The 26,783-nt window shown below is 41.9% G+C and overlaps 1 protein-coding gene across 1 annotated transcript in view; it reads right to left on the reverse strand.

The window, feature by feature from the left end:
• Positions 1 to 21,414, reverse strand: part of TAF3 (TATA-box binding protein associated factor 3) — a 176,277-nt gene extending 154,863 nt beyond the window's left edge. The window contains exons 1-2 of the mRNA XM_021696695.1: positions 21,073 to 21,414; positions 15,807 to 16,049 (exon numbers count right to left, since the gene is read on the reverse strand). Coding sequence (XP_021552370.1) covers positions 15,807 to 16,049; positions 21,073 to 21,238 — 409 coding nt within the window. The 5' untranslated portion in view covers positions 21,239 to 21,414. The remainder of the gene's footprint in view (positions 1 to 15,806; positions 16,050 to 21,072) is intronic.
• Between the last annotated feature and the right edge of the window lie 5,369 nt (positions 21,415 to 26,783).

The raw sequence follows: 26,783 nt of genomic DNA on the forward strand, positions 1-26,783 counted from the left end.
TCTGGTCCCACAATTAGAAAAATGAAGGATTAAAATTTATTTTAATATTGGATAATCTTTATATAGGCGATTCCAACTTTTTTTTTTTTTTTTTTTTTTTTAAGCATGGTTGGGACTAATTGAGGAGCAATGATAAGTCATAATAAATAATTCTTATGATGAAAAATAAGCAAAATGTTTCAAGATACAGGAAAATACAATCCATAAGATTGCACAATGTAACTTAGATTTATAAAAGAGCTCAATAGAGCCATATGGTAATGGCAGGATAGAATGAGCTTTATTCAATTTATTAAAAAAAGTAAATTTTCGTGGGGAGGGAAGGATGGGGTGACTGGGTGATAGACACTGGGGAGGGTATGTGCTCTGGTAAGCTCTGTGAATTGTGCAAGACTATTGAATCTCAGATCTGTACCTCTGAAACAAATAATGCAATATATGTTAAGAAAAAAAAAAAGAAGAAGAAGAAGAAGAAGAAGGTAGCGGGAGGGGAAGAATGAAGCGGGGGAAATCGGAGGGGTAGACAAACCATGAGAGACGATGGACTCTGGAAAACAAACAGGGTTCTAGAGGGGAGAGGGGTGGGAGGATGGGTTAGCCTGGTGGTGGGTATTGAGGAGGGCACATTCTGCATGGAGCACTGGGTGTTATGCACAAACAATGCATCATGGAACACTTCATCTAAAACTAATGATGTAATGTATGGGGATTAACATAAGAATAAAAAAAAAAAGTAAATTTTCTCTTTTCTTCTTTTGAAAACCTCTAAGAAGGAATAAATATCATGAAATGCCAGTACTTTCAAAGAGTAAGAACTGCTCAAGGAAAACACACAACAAAAGTGTTATATTAAAAAAGCAGAACTCAAGGGCGCCTGGGTGGCTCAGTCATTAAGCATCTGCCTTCGGCTCAGGTCATGATCCCAGGGTCCTGGGATGGAGCCCTGCGCAGGGCCCCCTGCTCAGCGGGGAGCCTGCTTCTCCCTCTGCCTCTGATCCTCCCCCTACTCGTGCTCTCTCGCAATCTGTGTCAAATAAATAAATAAAATCTTAAAAAAAAAAAAAAAGCAGAACACAAATAATGTTGAATAAAAAGAGTACAAGAAAATTGTATTAATTATTTCAACTACTAAATATTCTCTTCATAACTACAAAAGGGATGGGCACACTGAAAAATCAGGAAAACTGCTACGTTAAATCAGGGAAAGTGCATTCATTTTTTAAAGTAAGTATCCTCAAATGGGACTTTGAAGATAATGTTTAAAAATCAAAACATGGAAGGAAAGTAGATACCAACAGATAATAATTTAAAATTTTTAAAAAGAAAATCTAGTTTCAGAAAAGAGAACATAAGGCTTTTGCTAAATGATAAAAGGGATTTTCCTCTGGATACAAGCTTCCTTAGGAAAATAAATATTAAATCTACTCATTTGTAACTGCTCTAACAAAGTCGCACAGAAGCTAAATCATTAACAAAACTGTTGTTTTTCTTTCTAAAACAAGCCAGTGATGGTTTAAGCTGTATGGTTTTTCTTATGACTTTGAAAAATTTTTTTGTCATTTAACTGGATATTCATTAACACTAACAGAAAAGGAAAGAGTGCCACCTACTGAACTGCAATCACTTTCGCATTAAAAAAAGAAATCAATATTCTTATTTAGACTGCAGAATTTGAAGTCCCCAGCAAGAATAAAATGGATAATTAAATATTACTGAATATATTTAAACATTACCTTTTTGCTACTAAATACTTGATAAAAATGAATGATAAGTTCAAATCAGTCTGATTACATGAATGAGAAATAATTAGTGTTAACTGTGCCCAGGGTGGTGTATTAGCACAGACCAGTACCAATCAGCCAACACCATCACAGAACATCACCATGCTCACAACAAAAAAAGGAGAGGGAAATTACTGCTTCTTTCTTGTGTTAAATTAGATGCAAATAACCATTCGAATTATCTCAAATGAAATTCCCAAATATGTCTAAGGTTTAGAAAAAGTTGATTCAAAGTTCCTACAAGTAGATCAGTAAAACTAAAGTCTATCATTAAAATAAACAATGGAAGAGACTTACAGAAATTTAAGAGGGAACTATAGAGATCTGGCCAACACAAATTGCACATCCTCCTGTGTCATTTTCTTTCTCTCAAAGCTAATCAATCGTATAAAATTTTGAGTGATGCTATGGTCTTCAGGGTCAAAGGATCCATGCCAGCTGGAATAATATCCCACTTCACCAGCATGCAGGGCAGTCCCGCAAGCAGGTGAGAACTGAGCCTACTCTACACCATGGCATTCCACATACCACCTCAGGGTTTCCAAATCTGAAAGAACTAGGGTGGACAGCATCACAAACGTGCACACTGACTGCGCTGTACGTGGGTTTTTTTCTGGATATCTTGGTATGACAACCATTATACTTGGAGCTGAGATCTTCAGGAACTTCAGGAACTGTAAATGTGGAGGGTTCTAAGAAGACCATATTGAAGATCTACCATAGTAGATAACATTTTTCTCATTCATTTACAACAATTCAATGGAGATTATTATTCCCATTTTATAAATGTGGCAACTAGGAGAGAGGAAAAAGTGAGTAGGCACACTCGGGAGAAAGTAAAACAATGGTTTTAAAATTATCATACTTCAATGAAATACCAATTTATAAATTTTTGGCAGTCAAAGTCCTAACCTAGTAAACTAAAGCTTAATGTTTAATCTCTTAATTAAAAAAAAAAAAACTGTTAGGTGTTTTCCAGCAATTTCTAAGAATTCAATGAACGTTAATTCAGTATCCTACAATGACAAACAGGGCCACGGTTAAATATACTCACTGCACCTCAGGTCAATGAAAGGAGAGCCTTTGCACCCCCAATATGGTGCCTGGCACAGAGTGGAAACTCTAAGTTAAACTAGTAATAATAACAATAAGAAGAACAATAATAAGTAGATCTGGTCTTTTTTAAAGCAAGTGTATCCACTGCCCTTAACAAGCAACAAAGTCTGCACTGTGTCTCAGGTTCATGACAGATTACACAGTCTTGAACTCACCTGATTCCTTTATTTCAAAAATAAATACATGGTTATGTTAGACCACTGCCTGAGGGATATGAGATCAATTCCAAATTTTTTTTTCTTTTTTAAGATTTTATTTATTTATTTGAGACAGAGAGAATGAGAGAGAGAGAGAGCACATGAGAGGGGGGAGGGTCAGAGGGAGAAGCAGGCTCCCTGCCGAGCAGGGAGCCCGATGCGGGACTCGATCCAGGGACTCCAGGATCATGACCTGAGCCGAAAGCAGTCGCTTAACCAACTGAGCCACCCAGGCGCCCTCAATTCCAAATTTTAACTCCAGATCAGGCCAGTCTGTTTAAGAGCTGGATATTTAGATTACCCACACAGTCTCCCAAACCTTGGCTCCTCTATCATACTCTCTACAATCTATCACTGAACGCCATCCATCCACTAGCTCTCAAATCTGGCCCTTCCTCTGCCCCTCTTCTTCATCACAGTCAGGATCCAGGCCCCTGCCTGGATCATCCCTGCCCTGGATGACTACAAAAAGCAGCTCTAGAAACACTCTTTTCCCTCAGCCCCCTCTCTCTTGGGTTTACCCTTCTCATTGCCACCAGAATTCACTAATCTAAGCAGCTCGTCCCAGCTTCTTAAAAATATCCATTGATTCCCTCATTCCTTATATAATACTGGGTAGATATCCCATATTATAAATTAAAATCATATGTAATTATTAGTCTCATCTCTCTTTCTCCACATAGATCGGACTGTAGGAGGGAAAAGAAGGCCCTTTCTTTTTTGTTCACCTCTGTATCTCCAGCAATAAGCAGCATGCCTGGCATATAGTGGGCTCTCCACAACTACATGCATGATTGGCAGTGATTTTGATTCCCCTTGAGCACCACTGGCACAAGATCAGGATATAAGTACTATAAATGAAGCAAACAACTTTATATTGCTTTATCAGAAACAGGAAAGCTCTATGTAGCTAGGGCAGGTAGTTAGCTAAATAAAATGCAATTACTGCAATTGCTGAAAAGATTCGAATTCAGGAAAGCAAGACAGAATAAATCCTAACTTACAACAAAAGCATTAACTTTGGGGTCTTATATCGTCAGCCATGTAACATCTATTGCCCTACGCCTGCTTGACCTCCCTCTCTTAACACACACTCACACACACACACACACACACACACACACACACACACAGGTTAGTGTGGGAAATTTTCCTAAAAATATAACTGGACAAAAAAGATGTTAAAATTTCTGGATATTTTTAAATTTGGGGGTAAAATATCAAAATCTTTTTTTGTTGTGGTTCTGGAGTCTGCAGGGGGAAAATAGTAAGTAAAATATCAAAATACTTAATTTTTCTAAGACTCTAGGTATGACTACTTTGTTGATTTAGAAAAATAAAAACTATCTTACTGTAATATTGGAAAATGTGTTCTTATTTTTATAAATCCAGAGATTAAAGGAAAAAAAATGAGTAGGGAAGAGAATTTTGACCAAGTCCACTATAAATTATGATCTGTCATATCTGCGTATGATGGTACTTTTATTCTTTACCTTGAAATACATACATCTCTACTTTAGGGTTACTTTTGTTGGTTTGAACGCAAAGCCAGAGATACCCAATTTTTTAATTTTTTTTTAAAGATTTTATTTATTTATTTGACAGAGAGAGACACAGCGAGAGTGGGAACACGAGCAGGGGGGGTGGGAGAGGGAGAAGCAGGCTTCCTGCGGAGCAGGGAGCCCGATGCAGGGCTCGATCCCAGGACCCTGGGATCATGACCTGAGCCGAAGGCAGACGCTTAACCGGCTGAGCCACCCAGGCGCCCCCCAATTTTTTTTAAGATTTTATTTATTTATTTGAGACAGAGTGTGTGTGTGTGAGCAGGGGGGAAGGGCAGAGGGAGAAGCAGATTCCCCATTGAGCAGGGAGCCTGATGCGGGACTCGATCCCAGGACCCTGAGATCATGACGTGAGCAGAAGGCAGATGCTTAACTGCCCTGAGATACCCAATTTTTTAAAAACCTGTAATCCTTCTGCTGTAGATAAAAACTATTTCTAAGGATGACAATAAGGAGGAAAAGTAACATGAGTAAAAGATTCAAATAAGATGTTATCAAAACATGCTTTTTTTCACCCCAAGTAACCAGATTTGAGAGGTCAATGTGAAAGGAAAAGAAAAAAACTTGAAGGGTCACAAGATAAACCTTTCTCTGTTTTATATCTATATTCTGAGAATAATACCAGGGTAATAAAGGACACAAAGGACAGTAGGCTAAGACTGGGACATCTAGGACTTGACTGTCTTCTCTGCCACTCAACAGCTGTGTGACTTCAGGCAGGTTACTTTTTGAGACAGCTTCCCCAACATTCTGAAGAAATTTCCCTAAAGACAGCGGTAACTTTGTCCATGTCTTGAATTTACCTCTCGGGCAGCCTCAGAGAACTTTAGTTTTGTGCAACAAAAGGTGAAAGGCAGAATGAGTGCAGGCTTGAAAGAGGGAGCAAGACCAGTGTAGGTTCTTGAGAAAAATAAAATCAGTAATTAAAAAATACATTCAGTGTGAGGTAGAGATACATATTACACGGGTACCCAGAGGAGCATGGCAAGGCAGGGGAGCTCCAAATCAGCCTCAGTAAAGATATGGAGGCCCACAGTTCCTATTGGGAAACAAAAGCAAGTCTGTGATTCTGGAGATTAAAGCCTGAGGCAATGAGGGGCAGAAAACTAGCAGGTAATGGAGGCAGAAGTCTGGTTTTAGACAGCCCTACGTTCTCACTGAGATATCTGGGATTGAAACGTCACAGGCAAGTCACCACATATCAGCCCTTGATATCCTTCAGATGCAACCTTTTGGCTCAGATGCTGCAGAACTAGAAAAACAAACAACACGATGCATCCAGCAAACAACCCTGGATACACAAAATAAACTTGGCCAGGACCCTTGCACTCTAGCCCTGCAAGGTAACAAAGGGAAAGTATCTGAGTGTCGAGGGCAAGGCAAAGACGTATTCATAGAGGGGTTAGGAGTGAGGTTGGACTTTGGAGGCCAGAAGAAATTCTGCAAGCCTGTCCATTGAGAAAACTGGTTTGATGATGGTACCTCTCCACTTAGGAAAGTCATACCCAAGCAGAGCACTCCAATAACCACAGAAAGGCCAAAAGTGAGCAGGGAGGGACATCTTATCCATCTACCTTCAATTCCAGTTCCTTGTGTAGGACTCAACACATGGTGGGCACCCATAATGGCAGCACCGAGTGTCATCGACTAAATCCTGATCCAGTGCTCCCAGTTCACAATGTAATTCAAGGCACATCAACACGCCCTTTTTTGGAACTTCCATTTCTCTTCTGTAAAGTGGGAATGATACTAGCATCGGCCTTTAGGGGTTGTTTCAAGATGAAATGAGATAATGCTTATGAACACACCATGTGGTATCTAAAATAAATTACCTGAAGGCTGCTTTTATAGTGCTATTTTCAAATAAACACAAATACTACTATTTTAGTATCTGAAAAGCAGTACAAAATTCCTCGTTAACGTTCTTCTATTCATTTAGTAAGTAATCTAAATTGTAAGAATAAGCATCTTTTCTCTACATGACTAAAGCTATTTTCATTTTGAAAGAAAAAATGCAATTGCTCCCCAGATATTATTGGTTTTCCCTGGGCGGGGGCGGGGGGAGTTTGCTCCCCTTAACTGTGAGCAGTGGGAAGCTAATAAAGTGTTTTACGCCGTGGAATATACTTACTTTTTGTTAAACAGTTTGTTGTGGAAGGCAAGGATAGTTCAAACAAACGATAAAGGTTTAAACAAAGGAATGATGGCACAGTATTTTAGAAATTTTTAGGAAATAAAATTAGCAGAATTGTTTTTGGGGAATGAAGGAACAGAATGAGGGAAGGGGTCAAAGACACATTTCTAGCTTGAGGAACTAGGGATTCGATGGTGCCACCAACTGAGATAAATGATACAAATGTATTCACGGTGAAATACTGTGTGGAGCCTTTGGCACAGCAATTTGAGGCACCTGCAGGAAATGTGGAAATGGCCCACTGCCAACTGGATAGAGAGTCTGAAAGGTGTGGTATGGAGAAGCAGTTTGGGGAGTCACCATAAACGGTTCTTGAAACCGTGAAAGTAGATTAGATCACACAATGAAACTATATAAAGTGAGAAAAGCAATAGGTCAAGAATAAGATTTTCGGAGCACCCACATTTTAGAAGTAGAAGAGCCATGGAAGATGGGCCATGAAAGACACAGAGAATGAATTAATAATAGAGGGAGCATTAAAGAGTATTTTGTCTCTGAAGAAAAGTAGTTTCAAGAAGTGCCCAACAGTGATAAATTCAGCAAAAAGTTCAATGAAGGGAATCCTGGGAAGAAAAGTGGCAGGTGTGGCAATGTACTTTTGGGATCTTCCCAAACTGCTACATAAAAATACAGCAACATAACGAGGTGACAGGGTTTACCCAGCAACACCAAAATACAAGGGGTGAGGGCCAACCGCCAAGAGCCACAAAAGCCAAATATTACCTATCTGTGCAAGGGCAAATGGTGAGAAGCCATGGAGAGACTGGCCCGAGAGAGCAGAACCTCAAAAAGCCAGGAGGTATTCCTTGAAAGCCTGGCAGACCAACGTGCGAAGAGTGGCTCAGAAGCTGCAACAGGTGTGACTTCTTCCAGGATAGGGACAGGAAGAGGGTGGGGGTGGGGGGGACACAGGAAGCGAGGCAGGATCTAAGGAAGCTCAGGAGTCCAGCCCCTGAGCTTTCACATCCGACCCTCCACTGCTCTGCCCAGGACACAGCCCGCTGAGAAGACACTTGTTAAGACCACATCATGACTGAGCAGAAGAGGAAACCGGCATCACGGAAAGAGAAGATCCAAATAAAAGCGGTGCAAGAAAATAGAAAATCTCAGAGAGCAAGCTGCTTTTTCTGCGCATGACAGCGAACAACAGGAGAGGGAGCACTGTGAGCTTCCTTCTAGACGTTCAGAAGAACTACATTCATACACACACAACTTCTGTAAGAAAACGGAGACTAAACACCAAAACAATATCCCTACAGGCAACCAAAGTACACGAGAAACACATACTCAAAAAACAGATGAAAACGCTAATGTACTATTTTGAAATGGTCTAAAAGATATGAAAGAACACGGAACTCAAGAAAGTAGCCAAATGACCTGACAATGTGTATACGGTGCGATCACAGACAACTGGGATGAGTAATAGGATAGCAAAAGGAAAAAAAATTTAGCCTGTTTCAGTAATCATGAAGGACAGTATCAGTATTACCATTGTATGCACCACCTCGGATGCAGCAAAAGGGTGATTCTGGAATGTTCTAATTATATCTTCCTGTTTATGCCTGGGAACCAGAATTCTTAGTCATGGACAAAGTATCTACTGATATAACAGTAAAAAATCCTATAGGCCTGAATTTGAATTGGAAATGTCTGCATGAACTCATGAGGTACCCTGCCCCTTATCTATCGATCAACATACACGTATACATATATTTTTGAGTATAAATATTTACTTACTGCCTAGAAACAATGACCAGTTGTAACAAGTACCCCTAGTGCCCAGATTATGGACATGAAATGCCATTTCCCAGGAAGCCTGGGCTCCTTGGAAAAGGATTCCAAGTGTGGGACAAGAATACACAAGATAAGCCTACAATATTTTGATACACCAGGCTGCAAGGACATTATCAAAGACTACTAGCATCATGTTAAAAGGATTCAGAGGCCAGACTGAAGAGGCTGCCACTGGCCAAGGATGGGACAATCTGAGTTGCAATAAGGGTAAATGCTGTAATGAAAGAAACCTATCAAATATGTTTAAATCTATGAATTCATAACCATATTAAAAAAAATAACTAGTCACGGGGCGCCTGGGTGGCTCAGTCGGTTAAGTGTCTGCCTTCGGCTCAGGTCATGATCCCAGGGTCCTGGGATCAAGCCCCACATCGGGCTCCCTGCTCAGTGGGAAGCCTGCTTCTCCCTCTCCGACTCCCTCTGTTTGTGTTCCCTCTCTTGCTGTGTCTCTCTCTGTCAAATAAATAAATCCTTAAAAAAAAAAAAAACTAGTCACCTACAGATGATAAGGAACCAATTCATTATCTTGAAAACTGGGTGTATAAAATGAAAGAGCATTTTACCATCAAGCATTTACCTTCCTTTCTCTGTCTGAACTCTGCCACTAAGTAACTAGTGAATGAGCGAAAACCTTACCTGATAAAATTATTCTAACGAAAGAATGAAATAAAAACCTTGCAACTCCGAGGAATTAATCCATTTACACAGTAAGTATCAACACTGCTAACATCAAAAAAGTGAAAACTAGACATTATCAGTCTCCTGACGAAGGAACACAACAGTACGTATATCTTGCCAAAGGTATTGGACCAGAGTCTGATTAAGCCTCAGATTCTTGCTGCCAATGTGCAAAAACACACTGAACTGCACTATGAGCACACAATCAGCAAAATCCACTGTGGGAAATCATTCCAGTCAAATGACCCAGATTCCGCAACAAATAAATAAATGGTAAGAAGAAGACAGGGATTGGGCTGGTGTGCGGGGACCTGTTCAGGAAAAGAGACTTAGAAGACACATCCTATTTAAGGGGGAGAGGTTAAGCTAAAGGGTCTAGGGATACACGTTTGACTGACAGGACTGAAGGCAAGCAAGAAGTAATCCCTACGAGGTTAGGATGGGGTTACTTTGGAGGGACTATGGACAAGGGGCTGAGTGCGGCGGCTGGGCACAGTGGGTTGGGAGGAGCTTCTGGGGTAGCTGGTAAAGTTTTATGTCTTGAACTGGCACATCGTTTAAGAGGTATTTGCCTTACAATAATACACGAAGCTACACCTCCCCCAAAAGAAGAGCAGTTAGGATAAAAATTTCATTTAGGTCAGCCAATTAGGTAGGAATTGGTGATCTCAGTGAGAGCTGTTTCAAGAAAGGGATGGGGGTAGAAGTCAGATTGCACAGCTTGAGAAACAAATGGCAGGCTTCGGAGTGGACACAGAGTCTTGACTCAGGAGTCACAGTGTCTCACGTGAAAAGATCTAGAAGGATTCATACCTGTTAAACAAGGTTACTCTTGGGAAATGGGAGTATAAGGAAAGTGAGGAGGACCTTTCATTTTATACTTCATATACTTGAACAATATTTTATTTTTCAACGTTTATGTTACTTTTGTTATTTTAAACTTGTAAATGTTTACTTTTTAAAAGGCCTTCATTAAAAAAATAGGAACCCTGGGGGGAGAAGAGACAAATCAAAAGAGCTCCAAATAATTTCTGCAGAAGAGTTTAATTTACGGAGATACTCCACCTTCAGGGAGGGGTGTCTAACTCCCGACTCCAGGTGTGGGCTGTGCACAGAGACTTCTTTCCAAAAAGGACAGCGTGGGAAGGGGGGAGAGAGTAACTTCAAAGGGAGACAACCCAAAGACACTACCTAGGCCAGGTATCCAGGTCAACATCAACAGTGGTAAACCGTGTTCACAGTGCGCACCCCGATACGACGTGAGGACCGTGGAGCTTTCCCTCTGTGGCCTTCCTCCCCAACACTAGTAACCCCCATCTGATCCAATTCCAGGAGAGGGGCATTCTATAACTAAAACTATCAAGGTCATCAAAAACAAGGGAAGTCTGAGAAAGTCACAGCCCACAAGAGCCAAGAAGACATGACAATAAAATAATCAGCATCCTGGGTGGGATCCTGGAACCTAAAAAGGACATTAGGTAAACACTAAAGATAATGGATTTTAGTTAATAATGGTTCGTTGATTATAATGAATGTAGCATACTAATGTAAGATTAATAATAGGGGAAACTGGGTACAGCATATAAGGGAACTCTGTATTTACCTTCTCAAGTTTTAGGTAAAGCTAAAACTATTTTAAAGAATAAAGTCTATTTAGAAATTAAAAAAAAAAAAAAAAAAAAAACCCAAAAAATCACAGTATCTCTACCAAGTGCAAGTTAAGGTGGGTAAGTTTCTTTTTTTTTTTTAAGATTTTGTTTTTATTTATTTGACAGGGAGAGATAAACAGCGAGAGAGAGAACACAAGCAGGGGGAGGGGGAGAGGGAGAAGCAGGCTTCCCGCTGAGCAGGGAGCCTGATGTGGGGCTCGATCCCAGGACCCTGGGATCATGACCTGAGCCGAAGGCAGACGCTTAACGACTGAGCCACCCAGGCGCCACCAAGGTGGGTAAGTTTCTTATAGTAAGTAAAGCCAAGCAAATGGCTTCTATTTCTCTTGTTCTCACACAGATAGCTTGGACCAATCAAGAGACCACCTAGAAGACTCTCACACACCAGCGATCCAGTGACCAGCCTCAGAACCCAACCATGACTCTGGCATAATATGCTATTTGCAGACATTCTTCAGCACAACAAAACAGGGAGCAAAAAATATGTTACTCATGTGAATCTGAAAATACGTATGGCAAGCTGAGGAGAGAATGTTCTTGGATAAAACACACCGGGTGCCAGCCATCAGAACTGGAACAGTCTATGCAAAATGTGCATTTACAAGACATTTTCAGGGAGGTCTCATTTCTAAACATACAACTGGATACAACAGGCAAATATTCCTTCCGTGTCATCTCCTGTGTCACCCCTGTGCCGTGGAGAGTCACACGGCTCCTCAGTCAAGCATATACTCCAGCCCAGCTATTAGGTGTGCATCCCTCAGCCCCTAAGCCTATGATCACCACCGTTCTGGATTTATTCTCCTTGTAGAGTTACTTCACAAATGTATATGCTATTTCAACTGAAAAGTAAATTCCTTGAGAGTGAGGACGGTGAAATGGGAAGAGAACGAACATTCACTGTTCTGTGTCTTATGTGTGAAGCGCTGTAAGATTCTACACAAATGTCTCACAAAACCCTCTCACCTATGCCTCACGGACATCCATGTGGTAGGTATTACTAAACCTCTTAGAGATGATGCATATGAAGTTCAGAAAGGCAAAGCAAGGGGGCGCCTGGGTGGCTCAGTCCTTAAGCGTCTGCCTTCGGCTCAGGTCATGATCCCAGGGTCCTGGGATCGAGCCCCGCATAGGGCTCCCTGCTCCGTGGGGAGCCTGCTTCTCCCTCTCCCACTCCCCCTGCTTGTGTTCCCTCTCTCGCTGTGTCTCTGTCAAATAAATAGGTAAAATCTTTAAAAAAAAAAAAAAAAGAAAGAAAGAAAGAAAGAAAGGCAAAGCAAGTTGGTCAGACGATAAACTCAATAACCCGTTGAGTCATGCCTGAGTGGCTCCACGGGGCCCATGTTGCCTCTACGACCGCCTGTTCCTATACCCTCAGCAGAGTGCTTGCTCACAGTGCTGCAAGCAGACAAGACATTCCCATGCCTTCCTGACACGAGCCAAGCTGAAGGATCGAGAAGTGGGTAGTCTCATGACCATACTTTGCTAATTATATTTTATAACCAAAGTCTAGCCCTGTCTGTGGCTCTTAAGGAAATAAAAGGAAAATAAAGAAGTTGGTGAACAAGCCTGACTATCACAGGTCTGCACATCTGTACCACGCTCTGCACCACTAACCAGAATACTAGGAACTTTCTAACATGCTGTACCCATGGGGGAAAAAAAAGATTTCAGATTGTAAGTGATGTATTAAATTGACTTGGGAGACTATATTAAAAAATGGTAACCACAGGACTGCATTTGATATCCTTTTCCCTGAATAGGAAGAATCGGACTGATAAGCATCTTACTGTACTAACTATCACTTATTGCATCCTTAGGAACCCTATGCATACCTTATGAATCAGCAATATTTCTGCTCCTGAGAGAATCTGTAACTGTTAGCTGAAAAAAGGAGTGTTCAAGGCTTATGTTATTTTCCTTTCACAATGTTTGTAATTTATATTGCCTAAAACTTCAAATGAAATAAGATTCTACTTCAAATAATTCAGAAGAGTGACTCAAAAATTTACTGTAGCAATTTCAGACTGAAGTCAGTATTAAAATCCCTACACTGTTTTTCAGACTCCTTTACTTATACCTTAATTACATTTCTGTGGCAGTATTTACAAATGCTAACCATGAATTTCCTTGTGTATCATTTGCATGCTATAAAAATAAAACGAGAGGGACTAAGTGGTTAAGTGTTGATGATTATCAAAGCCCCGAACTTAGTTTTCAGTAGTAAGCTTGGTAGGGCTTATTAGATTATTAAAAATGATTCAATAGGGCGCCTGGGTGGCTCAGTTGGTTGAGCAACTGCCTTCGGCTCGGGTCATGATCCTGGAGTCCCGGGATCGAGTCCCGCATCGGGCTCCCTGCTCGGCAGGGAGTCTGCTTCTCCCTCTCCCACTCCCCATTTGTGTTCCCTCTCTCGCTGTGTCTTTCTCTGTCAAATAAATAAATAAAATCTTTAAAAAAAAAAAAAAAAATGATTCAATAAACTCTCTAAGTGAATAAATGCAGGTTATGCATGGACCAATGATGAGCTTGTGCATGAATCACGGGTTAAGATTAATCAAATGTCCATCTGAGTCCAGATTTTTTAAAAGGCCAGAAAAAAAAATTACGCAATTTATTAAATAGGAGGTAGAAGAGGAGACAGATACATAAACCACAAAACAGATTGAGAAAGCTCCAAAAGGCACAGAGAAAATGGACTAAAATGTTATAAATGGAGAAGATAGTAGTTTTGGTTCAAAAACATGCCAATTGATAATGCACAGAAGTCCTGGTTGGTGAAACTTACCGCTAATTCACTGATATCAAACTCATCATCACCCATCATCCAGAGGCTTGCTGATGTGCCAGTTATTTACACTAGCGTGGCTCCCTCAGTTTCCTCCTGTATAACACCTTAAGGTCTCTCCCAGCACTGCATTACCACTTAGGCTTTCTTAGCACAATTCCAAATTTTGTGTTTCTTGTCCTTTTAAGTGGCCTTTCAGCTAAAAATTTCAGAGCCACTCAAAGATTACTCTTAAAGCATAAGAGATCGTATCATGGGCTAACTTAGCACTGCTTTCATAAAGATGTCTAGGATGCTTAATAAATCATATTGAGTGACAACAGCGAAGAAGAAAATTCCAGGCCTGCTTGATATTCGTGACCTGTCTATAACAGAAAATGGAATTCTCTGCAATCCAGCTACTAGCCAGGCCTCTGCCCATTATCAACCCTCCTTTGATAATGTTGATACTGCACTACATTGGTTATATTTTTAAAGTAAACAAATACGTGTTTAGAAAGTTGTAACAAATATAGGTTTCTAAGGTCAAAGACGCTGACATTTACAGAGATAGACCTTACATGGGGGCTATGAAGGGTAAGATTTCCTGATAATACAGGCAACAGACACAAAAAAAGTCAATGGTGAGGAGGAGACAGAATTTTAAGCAGGTACTATGGGAAGCTGGGATGACTGAGATACATCTGTAGATTTCCAAGTCCTACTGTTAGTAATACAAACGTCGGCCTGGAAAGGAGGAGAAACAAAGAACTTCCGTAAACAAGACCTTATAAATAGCATCTCACTCAGTTCAAGAACATTGACCAAAGGCACGCTCTGTGGGAAGCACTTGGTGATACGAATTCCTGCATCCATCAGTATTAAATCCCCAAGACCCTGCAGTGGAGAAGTGCTGAGCTGACAAGCAAAGTCAACTTCCCAAGCCACTCAACGCAGAAAACTAGGATACCTACCTATCTAAATTTCCATATGTATACAGCTACCAACAAGCACAGGTACGGTACTGCGTCCTCAACCCATTTACGACAGCACCAGCACTCTGTGGGAGGGCCTTCTGCACCCAAGATCCAAACTGTCTAAGGAAGATACACCAACCCATGATAAGTCTCTACCACGTAGGGTCAGTTTTTCAAATGGGGCAACCTGCACACAGATTGTACAACTATTCCAAGTCTAAAGCTAGTCCATGAAACAAATGGGGAGCACTCCAAGATGCTATTAAAGTGGAACAGGAGAGTATAAGAAATGAATGACAAGAAACTGGAACCTTGAAGCATTGCTGGTGGAAGGTAAAATGGTGCAAATATAAAGGTAAAGAGGAAATGAATTGCAACTTTTCCATTTTTACAAGGAAAAATATTGTGTACCTGCATGAGAGATCACAAATTACTAGGTATCTCTTAAGAGCCTTAGTGAACTTAAATGATCAGCATGTAAAATCATGCAGGGAGGAAGGACCTCTGCAGTGATTGATGACTGTGCCTGATTAGCTATTATTTTTTAATCAAAAATTCTGTTTGGCCAAACAATAAACATTTCTACTCATCACTAAAAAGTGGAGATAAATTTGCATAACACTAGTGAATATTTACTCACTCTCTGTTCCCAGTATCATCCGACTCACATTGACAATAAGAAGAAGAGGAAAAGAGCGACACCGGTTTTCCTTTATGTTGCAAAGATTTTCTAATTTATTTAATATCCTGTTCCCATATAATACATCTCTTGAAAGCCTTCTCTCTGTGGTCACATTCTGTTCTCCCCTACTGAAAATTCAGAAAGGAAACAGATGCCTCATCAGACATAAGCTTGACTGTGCCATGGCTCTGCCTAGTGATGCCAGCGCAAAGGTGTTGGCTAAAGGGTTAGACTAATTTGTAAACAACATTAAAACATCTTGATTGCATTTCTAGAATTTATACATTGGCATAGCATTTTATACAATTCACTCAGGAAAACGAAGATTATAAACGCATTAAAATAGTTACAAATGTATGAGTAAGAAACAAACAAAAAACTCACAAACCTTCTTGTGAAGACACAATGGGTGGCATGTAATCGGGAATGTACTCTTTTCTTTCCTCTGCATCTTTACTTCCAGGTTGAGGAAATTGGAGGACATTGTTCTTACTAACAGGAAATGAAGGAATTTGATGTGGGAAAGTCACAGGTTCAATATTGTGAATATAGTCTTCTAGTTCATGAAGGCTAACCCCCATAAGCTGGAAAGCTTCACCAACATCATCCAAAATTGGGTCTGTTCGGCCATCTGAAACAAAGTCAAAAGCCAAGCAAATTACTTTAAGAAAATTCCATGAATACTTTTTAAAATATTAAGAAGTACTGGGTTCACAGGTAGCTCAGAATCAAATATACTATACATACTTAAGACTGAGTTATTGGAAAGAATTTAATAGATTTTAAATGAAAGAGCATACTGTTTAAATATTAGAAAGCTGATTCCTGAAGTCAATTTGAAATACGATCTGACAACCAGACAATTCACACTAACAATCAGCTAGTACCGAATAAATTTCAGAAGTAGTTTACAGACGAACAGTGACGGACCAAATGTAAATGCCCAGTAAATTTTTTTTTTTTAAGATTTTTTATTTATTTATTTGACAGAGAGAGACACAGCAAGAGAGGGAACATAAGCAGGGGGAGTGGGAGAGGAAGAAGCAGGCTTCCCACGGAGCAGGGAGCCCGATGCGGGGCTCGATCCCAGGACCCTGGGATCATGACCTGAGCCGAAGGCAGACGCTTAACGACTGAGCCACCCAGGCACCCCAATGCCCAGTAAATATTACTACTGCTGTTTTTTATCAAATGACTAGAATGCTGTGCTAAGTAAATGTCCATTCCATTTTCACCATTGTTCAATGATGCATCTCTGGAACCTAAAACTGTGGCTGGCATACAGCTGGCACTCAATAAATATTTTTTGAATGAACTCTAGTACTTCCTCTCCGCCATCCCAGATTTCACTCTGTCTGGTTTCGGTTACCCACAGTTAACGCGGTGAAGCAGCAGACTTGGGAGGGTCAGCAGTAGCCTAACCCTATGTCACAATGCCTACGTCATTCACCTCACTTCATCTCATCACATAGGAATTTTGTCATTTCGCATCATCACAAGGGCGAGTGAGCACATTAAGATATTCTGAGACCGAGAAAAAGTGATCATTCACTTAACTTTTATTACAATATGCTGTTATAACTGTTCTGTTTATTATTCGCTATTGTTGTTACTCTTTTAATGTGCCTAAATTTATAAATTAAACTTCATCATAGCTCTGTACAGGAGAAAACACAGAATATTTGGGGTTCGGTACTATTCGTGGTTTTAGGCATCAACTGGGGGGTGGGTCTTGGAATGTATCCCCCGCGGATGAGGGGAGACAACTGTATGGCACTGAATCAATTTTTTAAATCCCAGAAAATTTACAGAAAACACTTAGATCAGAAAGATAATCTATGTGCAAATTTTAAATGTCATTAGAAGACACCATACAAAATGGACAGAGATAGAAAGATACAAAGTTAAGGCGAGATTCTCTTTACAAAAGTGGTGTTTTTTGTTTGTTTTTTTTTTTTTAACTGAAATCACTTCACTTCAAACTCAGTATGTCTGAAATTAAATCATGCTGTAAAATGAAAATAACCCAAAGTTTATAAAAATTAGACACATGCTTGCTCACACCCACATAAAAAAGTTCTGGAAGGATATACATCCAACCGTTAACAGTTTAAGGGGCTGAAAGCTGCAGTGCAGAGGGAAGGAAGCAGGAGACTCTCACTTGTAACTTCAAACATTTCTGTAGTCTCTCAATTTTGCTACAAGTAGGGGTTACTTCCATGATGTATAAAATAGCAGGGATAAATAAAATGGATATTCATTCTTCCTCTTAATGATGTAGATATGCATTTCAACTCTTCTATTCCTAGGAAAAGCAGTAGTACTCTCTCAGTCCAGAATAAATGATCATCTTGAATTCCTGCATATGCTTTGCAATTTCAACGCAAGACCCCTGGTTCTCCCCTCTTCCTGTCCATTTCTGGCCACAGATTTCAGAACATTTTCTTTCCCTCTCTTCCTACCATCACTCTCCTAGGTCAATTTCCAGGTATCCTCACTTGAGTCTCTCTTGCACTCAGCGGGAGCACAATTTTCTTAAGATATCACTTTCATCATACTGTTTCCCTCCTTAGAAGCATGCAGTGTGTCTGACCATGCTTTCATTTCCTCTACGTCCCTCCCAAATCTGATTTCACATGTTCTGTAACACCTTCCTAATGAACTGGCCACATATGTCAAGTTGGCCACCTCACTGGTACTTTCATCACACTCAGTCCTACTTGGGTATCATAGGTGATGCTTTTCTCTAGCCTGGCGTCCACTCCCACCTCTATATAGGCAGGCTTCACAGCTCAACTCAAATTTCATCTTTCCTGTGAAGTCATCCTGCCCCAGCCCACAGTCATCTTCCTTTACCTTCTTCTTTTTGCATTTACTGCCTATATCATGCAATTATTAAGTCACAAGTACTAGTCTTAAAGAGTCATTCTGAAATATTTAGCACCTACTTTCGGTGCACGCACACATATTTAATACATAATACGACACAGCGAGAAATATTTGCCCTGAATGCTTTCACAAATCATTACCTTAGAGAAATTTAAAAATGCATCATTTGTTGAATTAATAGCAACTTCTGATACTTGCTTTAACTTGAGAGCAATTTTTTTAAAAGGAGCAAACATCATCAGTTTATTTTGTTGACAGTCTGCACCTTTGACCACAACTTGTGGGCAGGGACTGTGCCTTAGGACGTTGATGTCTCCAACACAGTGCTCAGTCCTTTTTTTTCTTAGATTTTATTTATTTATTTATTTAGAGCATGAGCAGGGGGAAGGGCAGAGAGAGAGAATCTCAAGTAGACTCTCACTGAGTGCACTGAGTGCAGAGCCCAACACTGGGCTTGACTTCATGACCCTGAGATCATGACCTGAGCCAAAATCAAGAGTTGGCCGCTTAACCAACTGTGCCACCCAGGGGCCCCACTGCTCAGTTCTCAGTGGTGCTCAGTGAATGTCGTCAAAAAGACAAAGAGGATTTAAAGAAGGAGAATACAAGACTGCACAGTGGTAACCTGAGATCAAAATCTGAGTTTAAAACTAGGATAGTATAAAAAAAAGAACCTAAAAAAAGTCTGTAACTAGTAAGTATACCAGGAATCGGCATTTTTAATAAGTCACAAAACTATGATGGAGAATAATGAACCTGATAATCACATTCTCACTAAAAGCAAGAAAACTGGCTGCCAAAATTCGGTAATTAGAAAAGGGATTAACATTAACACATAACAATGATTACTTGATGACTTTGGAATACCTGGTTACTTGCAGTGCCAGCACTGTTCTGTGTATAAGGCAGGAAAGGTAACTATGTATTCAGGGGATATTTTCATTACCTAAAAATACAGAACATCTGTCCTTATTTAGGGAACTTGGTAGCAAAAATATAATCTGGACTATGCATAACCGCAACAGTATACTCAAGGACCATGAAAAGGGAGAGGGAAGGAAAAGAAGCAAAAGCCAAGAGAACAGTGTGCTGGTGGTGTACTTTCAAGATAACAATGAATGAGAGTTACTTTGCAGTGCCATATTTAGATTAGAAGGATCAGTGAAATCAAGCATTCAAAAAATACCACATTTTGGAACTCAAAAAGTCAAGTGACTAAACAGCTTTTATGGTAGTAGGTTATCAGTTCATTCATTTCTTCAGCAAATATCTCCTGGGTGCCTAGTAAATGATAGCACCGTACTAGGTTACAGAATACAAATATAATAAATTTGTCGCCTAGGGAGAAGAAAAGGAAAGGGTGAGAAACAGACACAGATGATTACAAAACAAGGTGTTACATACAGGAATATGTGCAGAATTAGGAGAACAGATGACATATGAGTTTCCCAAATCAAGTGATAAGTGAATTTCAAAACAGAAGTAGTACCACCGGTGCACCAGGGGGTGAGGGATACTCTAGGAAACCCCATGTGTATAGGAATGGATAGTTTAAAATGTTTTGGATAAGGCAGGTAGTTCAGCATGGCTGCAATCGGAACAGCAGGAGTAAGAAAAAGCTCACAAAGAAAATATGCTGTTGAAGAGTTGAGATGTTCAGCCTGCAAGCAATGGTGTACAAATTAAAATATTTTTAAGAATGACACGATCAAATATGTTTATGGACAAATTACTTTGACAGCACTGTGGAAGCAGGAATGGAATTGGGGGCTCAAGAAGTAAAGTGTATCTGTGGGTCTCAATTTTCCAGTCTAGGATCCACTTCAAGGAAGCAAAGTATCTTATGAAACACTTTACCCAGTTCTCCAGCTTACCCACCTTAAGAGTAACGACCTGAAATTTCAATGAATGGCAGTTCCCCCATACATACACATAGACACACACACACTTACTTCACATCAGTGGGATGCTGTGTGGTTTCTATTAAGTATTCCGAATTATTAAATGCCATCAGCTATAGATACTACTGGACACTCACTTAAAAACCAAGTACTGCAGCCCAGACTACCTGGGGACCCTTGTAAATTGCCTATGTTCCCTCTATTACACTTTTATAACCACTGATATGAAAATATCAAGGAGGAAATCAATGAGTAACGGGGATGTAAGTGAAAGTTAATCTAAGTGAAACTGACAAAGTTGGCCTTGGGAATGAGTAAACAGAGATACTGTCTATGAAATGAACAGATACAGAAAGAAGAGGCAGTGTCCCCAACGGAGCAGAGCTGTCAACGAGTATGTGTTGTTATGAGCTGAAGAATGGCTAGCCTTGTAAGAAACGGCCGGTAGACGGAGCGCCTGTGACAACTAGTTGTAGTAGTTTGCAGGCAAGGGAGGAAAAGGACCAAAGTAAAAGAGGCTGCAAGGCATTCTGGAGGTGGTTCTACACGCAGCAAAAATGAGATGATGAGAAAGACCGATGCATATTTCCGATGAGAAGACGTGAGAGGGTGTGGAGCTGAGAGCGGAGACAGGGGTCCCGGCTGGAGGCGGGAAGTTTGTGGATGAGGAAGAGGCACCAAAGGGATGACTGGAGTTTCCAGGGGCAGTGGAACCCGAGGGACGTCAGAGGGCGAGAAAATGCCCGATCTCGGGGTAGGGGTAGAGGACGAACACCTTGGAGACGGTGAGATAGAGAGGGGAGACCGGAGGTGTCACTCGTGACTGGCCAGAGGCAGCCCTCCCGCACCCAGCCCGGTACTCACACAGCTCAGAGTACCGATGGCAGCCCCGTCCCAACTGCTGCAGATAGCGCTGCAGCACGTCCGTGAGGAGGTGGCAGGCGCTGAGCTGCACCGAGTCCCAGCCCAGCGCCTGGCAGATCTGCGCCACCGAGACCCTCAACAACGACCTGGAGTAACTCTCGCACATCCCGCTCCGTGGACTCCACCGCAGCCCTTGCTGCCACTCTCTCCACCCCCACCGCCTAACCTTAGCAGAGCCCTCGATTCATCCTCTAGGGCCCCCGCGGCGGGGAAATCGTCCCCCCGACCCCTGGCGACCACCTCAAAGCGCCAGCAGCACGGAGCGCGCCAGCCTGAGAGCCGCCATTTTGGACTCGCTCCGCCTCCCGCTGGACGGTCGCCGGGGCGAGGCAGCACTAGCCGAATGTTGATCGCGTCAATGAGGAAGCTCCGCCCTGTTGGGGCAGAGCGATGGTGTCGGAAGCGACTCTTGGGCCTGGAAGGATGCAGGAAACGGCTGTGCTGAGCGCAGGTGGAGGATGCGCCCGGGGAGGCAGGTGCTTGGGGCCTTGGGTGGGCTCTCTTGGAGGGAAAAGGAGAGGGGACCGTCAGTGGTTTAGGAGCAAAAGAGGGAGTCAGGATATGAAATCGAAATGCGGGTGTTAGAAGTGGGAACCTGAGAGGCTGTGAGTGCAGGGGCGGGATTTGCAGCGTGGGAACTTAAGTGCCCCCAAACGCGGATCTGATCCGATCTTGCCTATGCTGCTGCTTACCATGTATAGATAGGTTAAACCAAACCCAAGCTGCTCAGAGGTTAGAATCAGGCGAGTGAGACACTAGCCTCGGTGCAAAATTTATGGGAGCACAAGAAAACTGAAGATCAATCATTTTTTAATACAGTATTAAAAAAAAAATCCAAACCACTTCCCCCAAATTCCTGCCTTACTCCCCTCATTCTAATCCCAGCCCTGGGTTCAATAAAACTCAGTTGCCTACAGAGGACAAATAAGTACCTTAAATCGATGAAGCAGGCTGAGAGAATGGGGAACTGTTGTCTACTCAAGACTCTTCTCCCAGCCCCAGTCAAGTGTTGCCAGATCTCTCCAGACGACCGGAACTCTGGACTTTGTGATAAATATCTCGAGTTATAAATATTACCCAACTTATGGGTAGTCAATTGTAATGGCTGATCTAATGATCTCTTAAATATGCCCTTTTGTGCTCCCCCCCCACCCCAAGCTTCTAGAGTGTTCCTTCCTTCCTTCCCCTCATCTCTCTCCTCTGTATTTCTCTGTCAATTTCTCTATTCTTCTACTTGGCACAGTGCATTTAGTATTTGAGTTTATGCGCCTTTCCCAATAAATCGTGTTTCTGAATGGATCTACATTCTCCCTACAGGGAGTATTCCAGAACTGTGAACATAATAGATACTCAATTTTTAAAAGTCAAAACCACAGTAGAACTGAAAATGTGGTGCTTCAGCCAAATGACAATTCTGAAGAGATGGTGCTCCGTGGTGGGGTGCCTATAATATTTTCTTCAGTGACACTTGTGTCCTCAAGATTATCGGGGACCTTTGGGATGCAAACTCTATGGGAGTTTTAGCCTTAGGACTTTTAGTCCTAACCTTACTTGACCATTTTGTAGCCATTTGTTACTGTTGAACACTACCTTAATTTTGAAACTCTCTTATACCTTGGATTTCACAATACCTTACTATCTTGCTGTCCCTTCAGTATTATATTAGACCCTTCTTCATTTGCCTCTGTGTGTGTGTTCAACTCCTTAATCTTTTATTTCGGAAAATTTCAAACCTACAGCAAAGTTGAAATGGAAAAGTGTAAGCACAGGCATATACTTCACCTAGATTCATCAATTGTTAATGCTTTGTTACATTTACTCTATACGTATACACACATACTTTTTTTTCAGAACGGTTTGAGAATAAGTTGCAAACTTCATCACACTTAACTCAGAAACACTGGGGCGCCTGGGTGACTCAGTTGGTTAAGAGTCTGCCTTTGGCTCGGGTCATGATCTCGGGGTCCTGGGATCGAGCCCCGCATCGGGCTCCCTGCTCCGTGGGAGGCCTGCTTCTCCCTCTCCCACTCCCCCTGCTTGTGTTCCCTCTCTCACTGTGTCTCTCTCTGTCAAATAAATAAATAAAATCTTTTAAAAAAAGAAAAGAAAAGAAAAGAAACACTTCAGTATGTATCTCCTCAAAGCAAGGATATTCCCCAGGAAGTTATTTCTGGGATGGAGATCAGCCTGCAGAAGGTTTATTAAGGAGTGTTCCAGTGGCTGCTGAACCTGTCCGTGGTCCAGCAACATTGGGCAAGAGAGTTCCAAGAGACACCCAGCCAGACCACTTGGGTGCCACCCATCTCTCCTTGCTGCCCACTGTGTAACTACAGCGTGGGCTCCTAATGACCGGAGTCAGTTATTCCTACCTGCACAATGACTTCTCTTTCTGCATGCTGACCCCTGGCTGAAGTGCCCAACTGGCAACTGTAGCTAATATTTCAGTGGGACTCCTGTGTGTCCCGTGGTGAAAGCATTCCCCCTTTTGCAAATTAGAACTATCAACCTGGAGGAGCCAGAGTTGCAGGGACAAGAACAGTTTCACAGGTGGGTCACTGAGAGTTACGTTTGTAGGGGCCAAAATTGTCAAATGATACATGGAGATACAATGGGGACCACTGGCCCTGCATTCTTTGAGTCCTTAAGGATGCCACTAATTTCTCCCTTCCCCTTCTCCCTGAGCTACAGGACCAATCTCAAGAGCTTGTTTCAGCCTCCCCGCTACCATAGTTCTGACCCCGCAGGCCAAGGAATCAGTGTGGAGGTTGTGCCAACTTCCCTGTATGTCTAATGTAACTACACATTGGGGGATCAGGGAATTGAAATCCTTAAAATGTTTGAGTATTTCCTTTCTCCAGTGGGTGGTTACTTGAGTAAGTGACTGTTGGTTCCTTTGCCCAGAGGAGTAGGGACATCATTATCCTCTCCATTTGGTGTTGAGTTCTTCTTCCTAAAGACTTAAGAGTTTGTCTGAAAATTGGCTCAGATCCAGACGTTGGGTAAGGAATCATGGCTGCTCATTGGGGCAACCGTCCTCAGCCACCTAGTTGTCTATCCGTGAATTATTTTGATGGTACAGATTGAGGAGCCCACTCATCGGCTGCCCATCTGTCTGTTTCACCCACCCTTGTTCCGGGAACCATCTCTAAAACTCACCAGGTGACTTCCTCCCCCACCTCTTAACTTCTCTTATCGTGAGTTCATTCACGTGGCTTCTGACTAATACACAGCGAAGTACAGCCCTTTTGGCCTGTATTATTTTACAGTCCTACTGTCCCCACTTTGCTTGAATATCTGAACACTGATACCTCATACCAGCTTGTTTCCACTTTATACCGCCCTAGTTCACCCCTGGTAAAAGTTTTACAGCCTGCACATTCTGGAACTACCTACCTTGTGCCAGGGGCTTATCATGCTCCATCTACCACCAGTGCTGAGGTCCTCAGGGCCAGCCAGGTGGCTGACCCAGCTCCTAAAATCCTCCTGTCTTAGTATCTACTGCCTCCACCCCTTCCAATACAAACTGCCCCAAGTGATGGGGCGCCTGGATGGTTCGGTCATTAAGCATCTGCCTTCAGCTCAGGTCATGATCCCAGAGTTCTGGCATCTGGGCTCCCTGCTCAGCGGGAAGCCTGCTTCTCCCTCTCCCACTCCCCCTGCTTGTGTTCCCTCTCTCACTTTCTCTCTGTCAAATAAATAAATAAAATCTTAAAAAAAAAAAATTGCCCCAAGTGAGACTCTCCAGGAAGCAGCCTCTGAGATGGAGATCAGTCTATAGGAGTGCTCTTGGGATCAGGACCCAGGGAAGGAAAGCAGGTGGGGGTGGGGGAAGGGAGACATCCTGTGAGTTCAGACAAGGGGGACTGGCTTTATATTCCCACACTGAGCAGGCACTGGGTGTGGGCTGCCCAGGAGGGAGGGGGCTGTGATCTGGGGCAGGGCAGTCTCCAGCTGAGGATTCCAAAGAGGGTTAAGTGCTGAGGGCTGTGTCCTGACACAGTTCCAGAAGCTCGGGAGACACACCCCTAAGTCCTACTGGGGGGGGGGGTGGAGGCGGGAGGATCTGGGAGGAGCATCACACCTTCTGCTACACCATAATACCATTGTCACACACAACAGACTCAAGAGTGATACAGTAGTATTACCCAGTATCCAGTGGGTATTCAGATCTTCCCATGGTCCCCAAATGCCTTTTAGCTTTTTAATTTTTCAATCCATAATCTAAGAATCCCTCCTTGCATTTCATTGACATCTCTATAGTCTTTTTTAATAAGATCAGCACTCCCCCCCCCCCCCCCCCCCCCCCCCCCCCCGCCCCGTTGTTTTTTGGGCTTTTTTTTTTTTGGTCTTTTATGACATTTTTGCAAAGTCTAGGAGTTTTGTTTTGTTTTGTTTTTTAGGACAGTTATTTTATAGAATGTCTTGCAATCTTTGATTGTTTTCTCACCTGATTAGGTTCAAGCTAAACATTTTTGGCAACAATATTCCTACACAGGTCAACAGCAAGGGTCATGTTGTGCCATCACTAGTGACAAAGTTTGGTCATTTGTAAAGGTTAGGTATCTACCAGTCACCATTGTAAGGTATCCTTTTTTTTTTTTAACTTTGAGATTAATAAGTAATCCATAAGGTGATACTTTGAGCCGATTTGAATAACCTGCTTCTCCACAACCTTTCGCCACTGTGGTTTTATGAGCATCCATGTCTGATCTCTTACTGAGTCAGTCAGTCATTACTCTGGTAGTTATTAAGCGTTGATTTTTCTAATCTGAGCGTTTTTTTCTACCTTTCTTAGCAGACGTTCTAGAAAGTTCCCTCATTTTTTCTAGTATGATGTTAGTATGGAGTCAGACATGCTTTTTATCCAGTGAGCTAGAATCTCTTAACATTATTATTCTTTTGCTGCTTAAATTATCCTGTATTTGGCCAGCAGGAGTCCTTTCAGGCCAGTTGCTGTGTGCTTTTAACATGCCTCTGTCATTCACTGAGTGTTTCCATACTTGGTGGCACAAGATTTTCCCAGGCTCACCTTATGCTCTTCCCTGCCCTAGACTTAGAATTAGCCATCTCTCTAAGGGGCTCTCGTTCGCTATTTAGAAACCAAGATATGGGCTCTAGCTGACCTTCATTATTACTGGGGTGTCATTGCTTCAGGGGCCTTTTGGTGGAGAAAACTAGAAAATATAAATATTCCAAAAGTCTGAAGTACATACTGATGCCTGATTCAAACCCCTAACTCCATATTCTTTACCTCCTCCCATTTCATATCTCCCTCCTCCCAAAGTAAGAACCCTGATTTCAATTATAGCAAATATTTGCTTTCTCCTCTAATGCCTTTGCCTAATTTTTAAGTATTTGTTCCCTTTTTATATGCTTCACTGCAGTAATTTGCATGGTTATATAAAGATGACTCCTTAACATAACGGTTTATCCTAAATTTTTCCTAAGTTTCAGACTAGTGTAACTAACTGTGTCTATTCAACAACTAATGTCTATCTGGATATCCCTTCTACAACTCATTTAATTAGTGTTTGATGGATGCCCCAAACGAAACTCATCGTTCTTTCTGTTCTGGGCTGTACACTTCAGGAGTTCACCTCAATTACTCATCAGTGCCCAGTATACAACATCGTATCTAGCGGGCAGTCAGT

This window comes from Neomonachus schauinslandi, chromosome 5, assembly GCF_002201575.2.
Source record: "Neomonachus schauinslandi chromosome 5, ASM220157v2, whole genome shotgun sequence".
Lineage (NCBI taxonomy): Eukaryota > Metazoa > Chordata > Mammalia > Carnivora > Phocidae > Neomonachus > Neomonachus schauinslandi.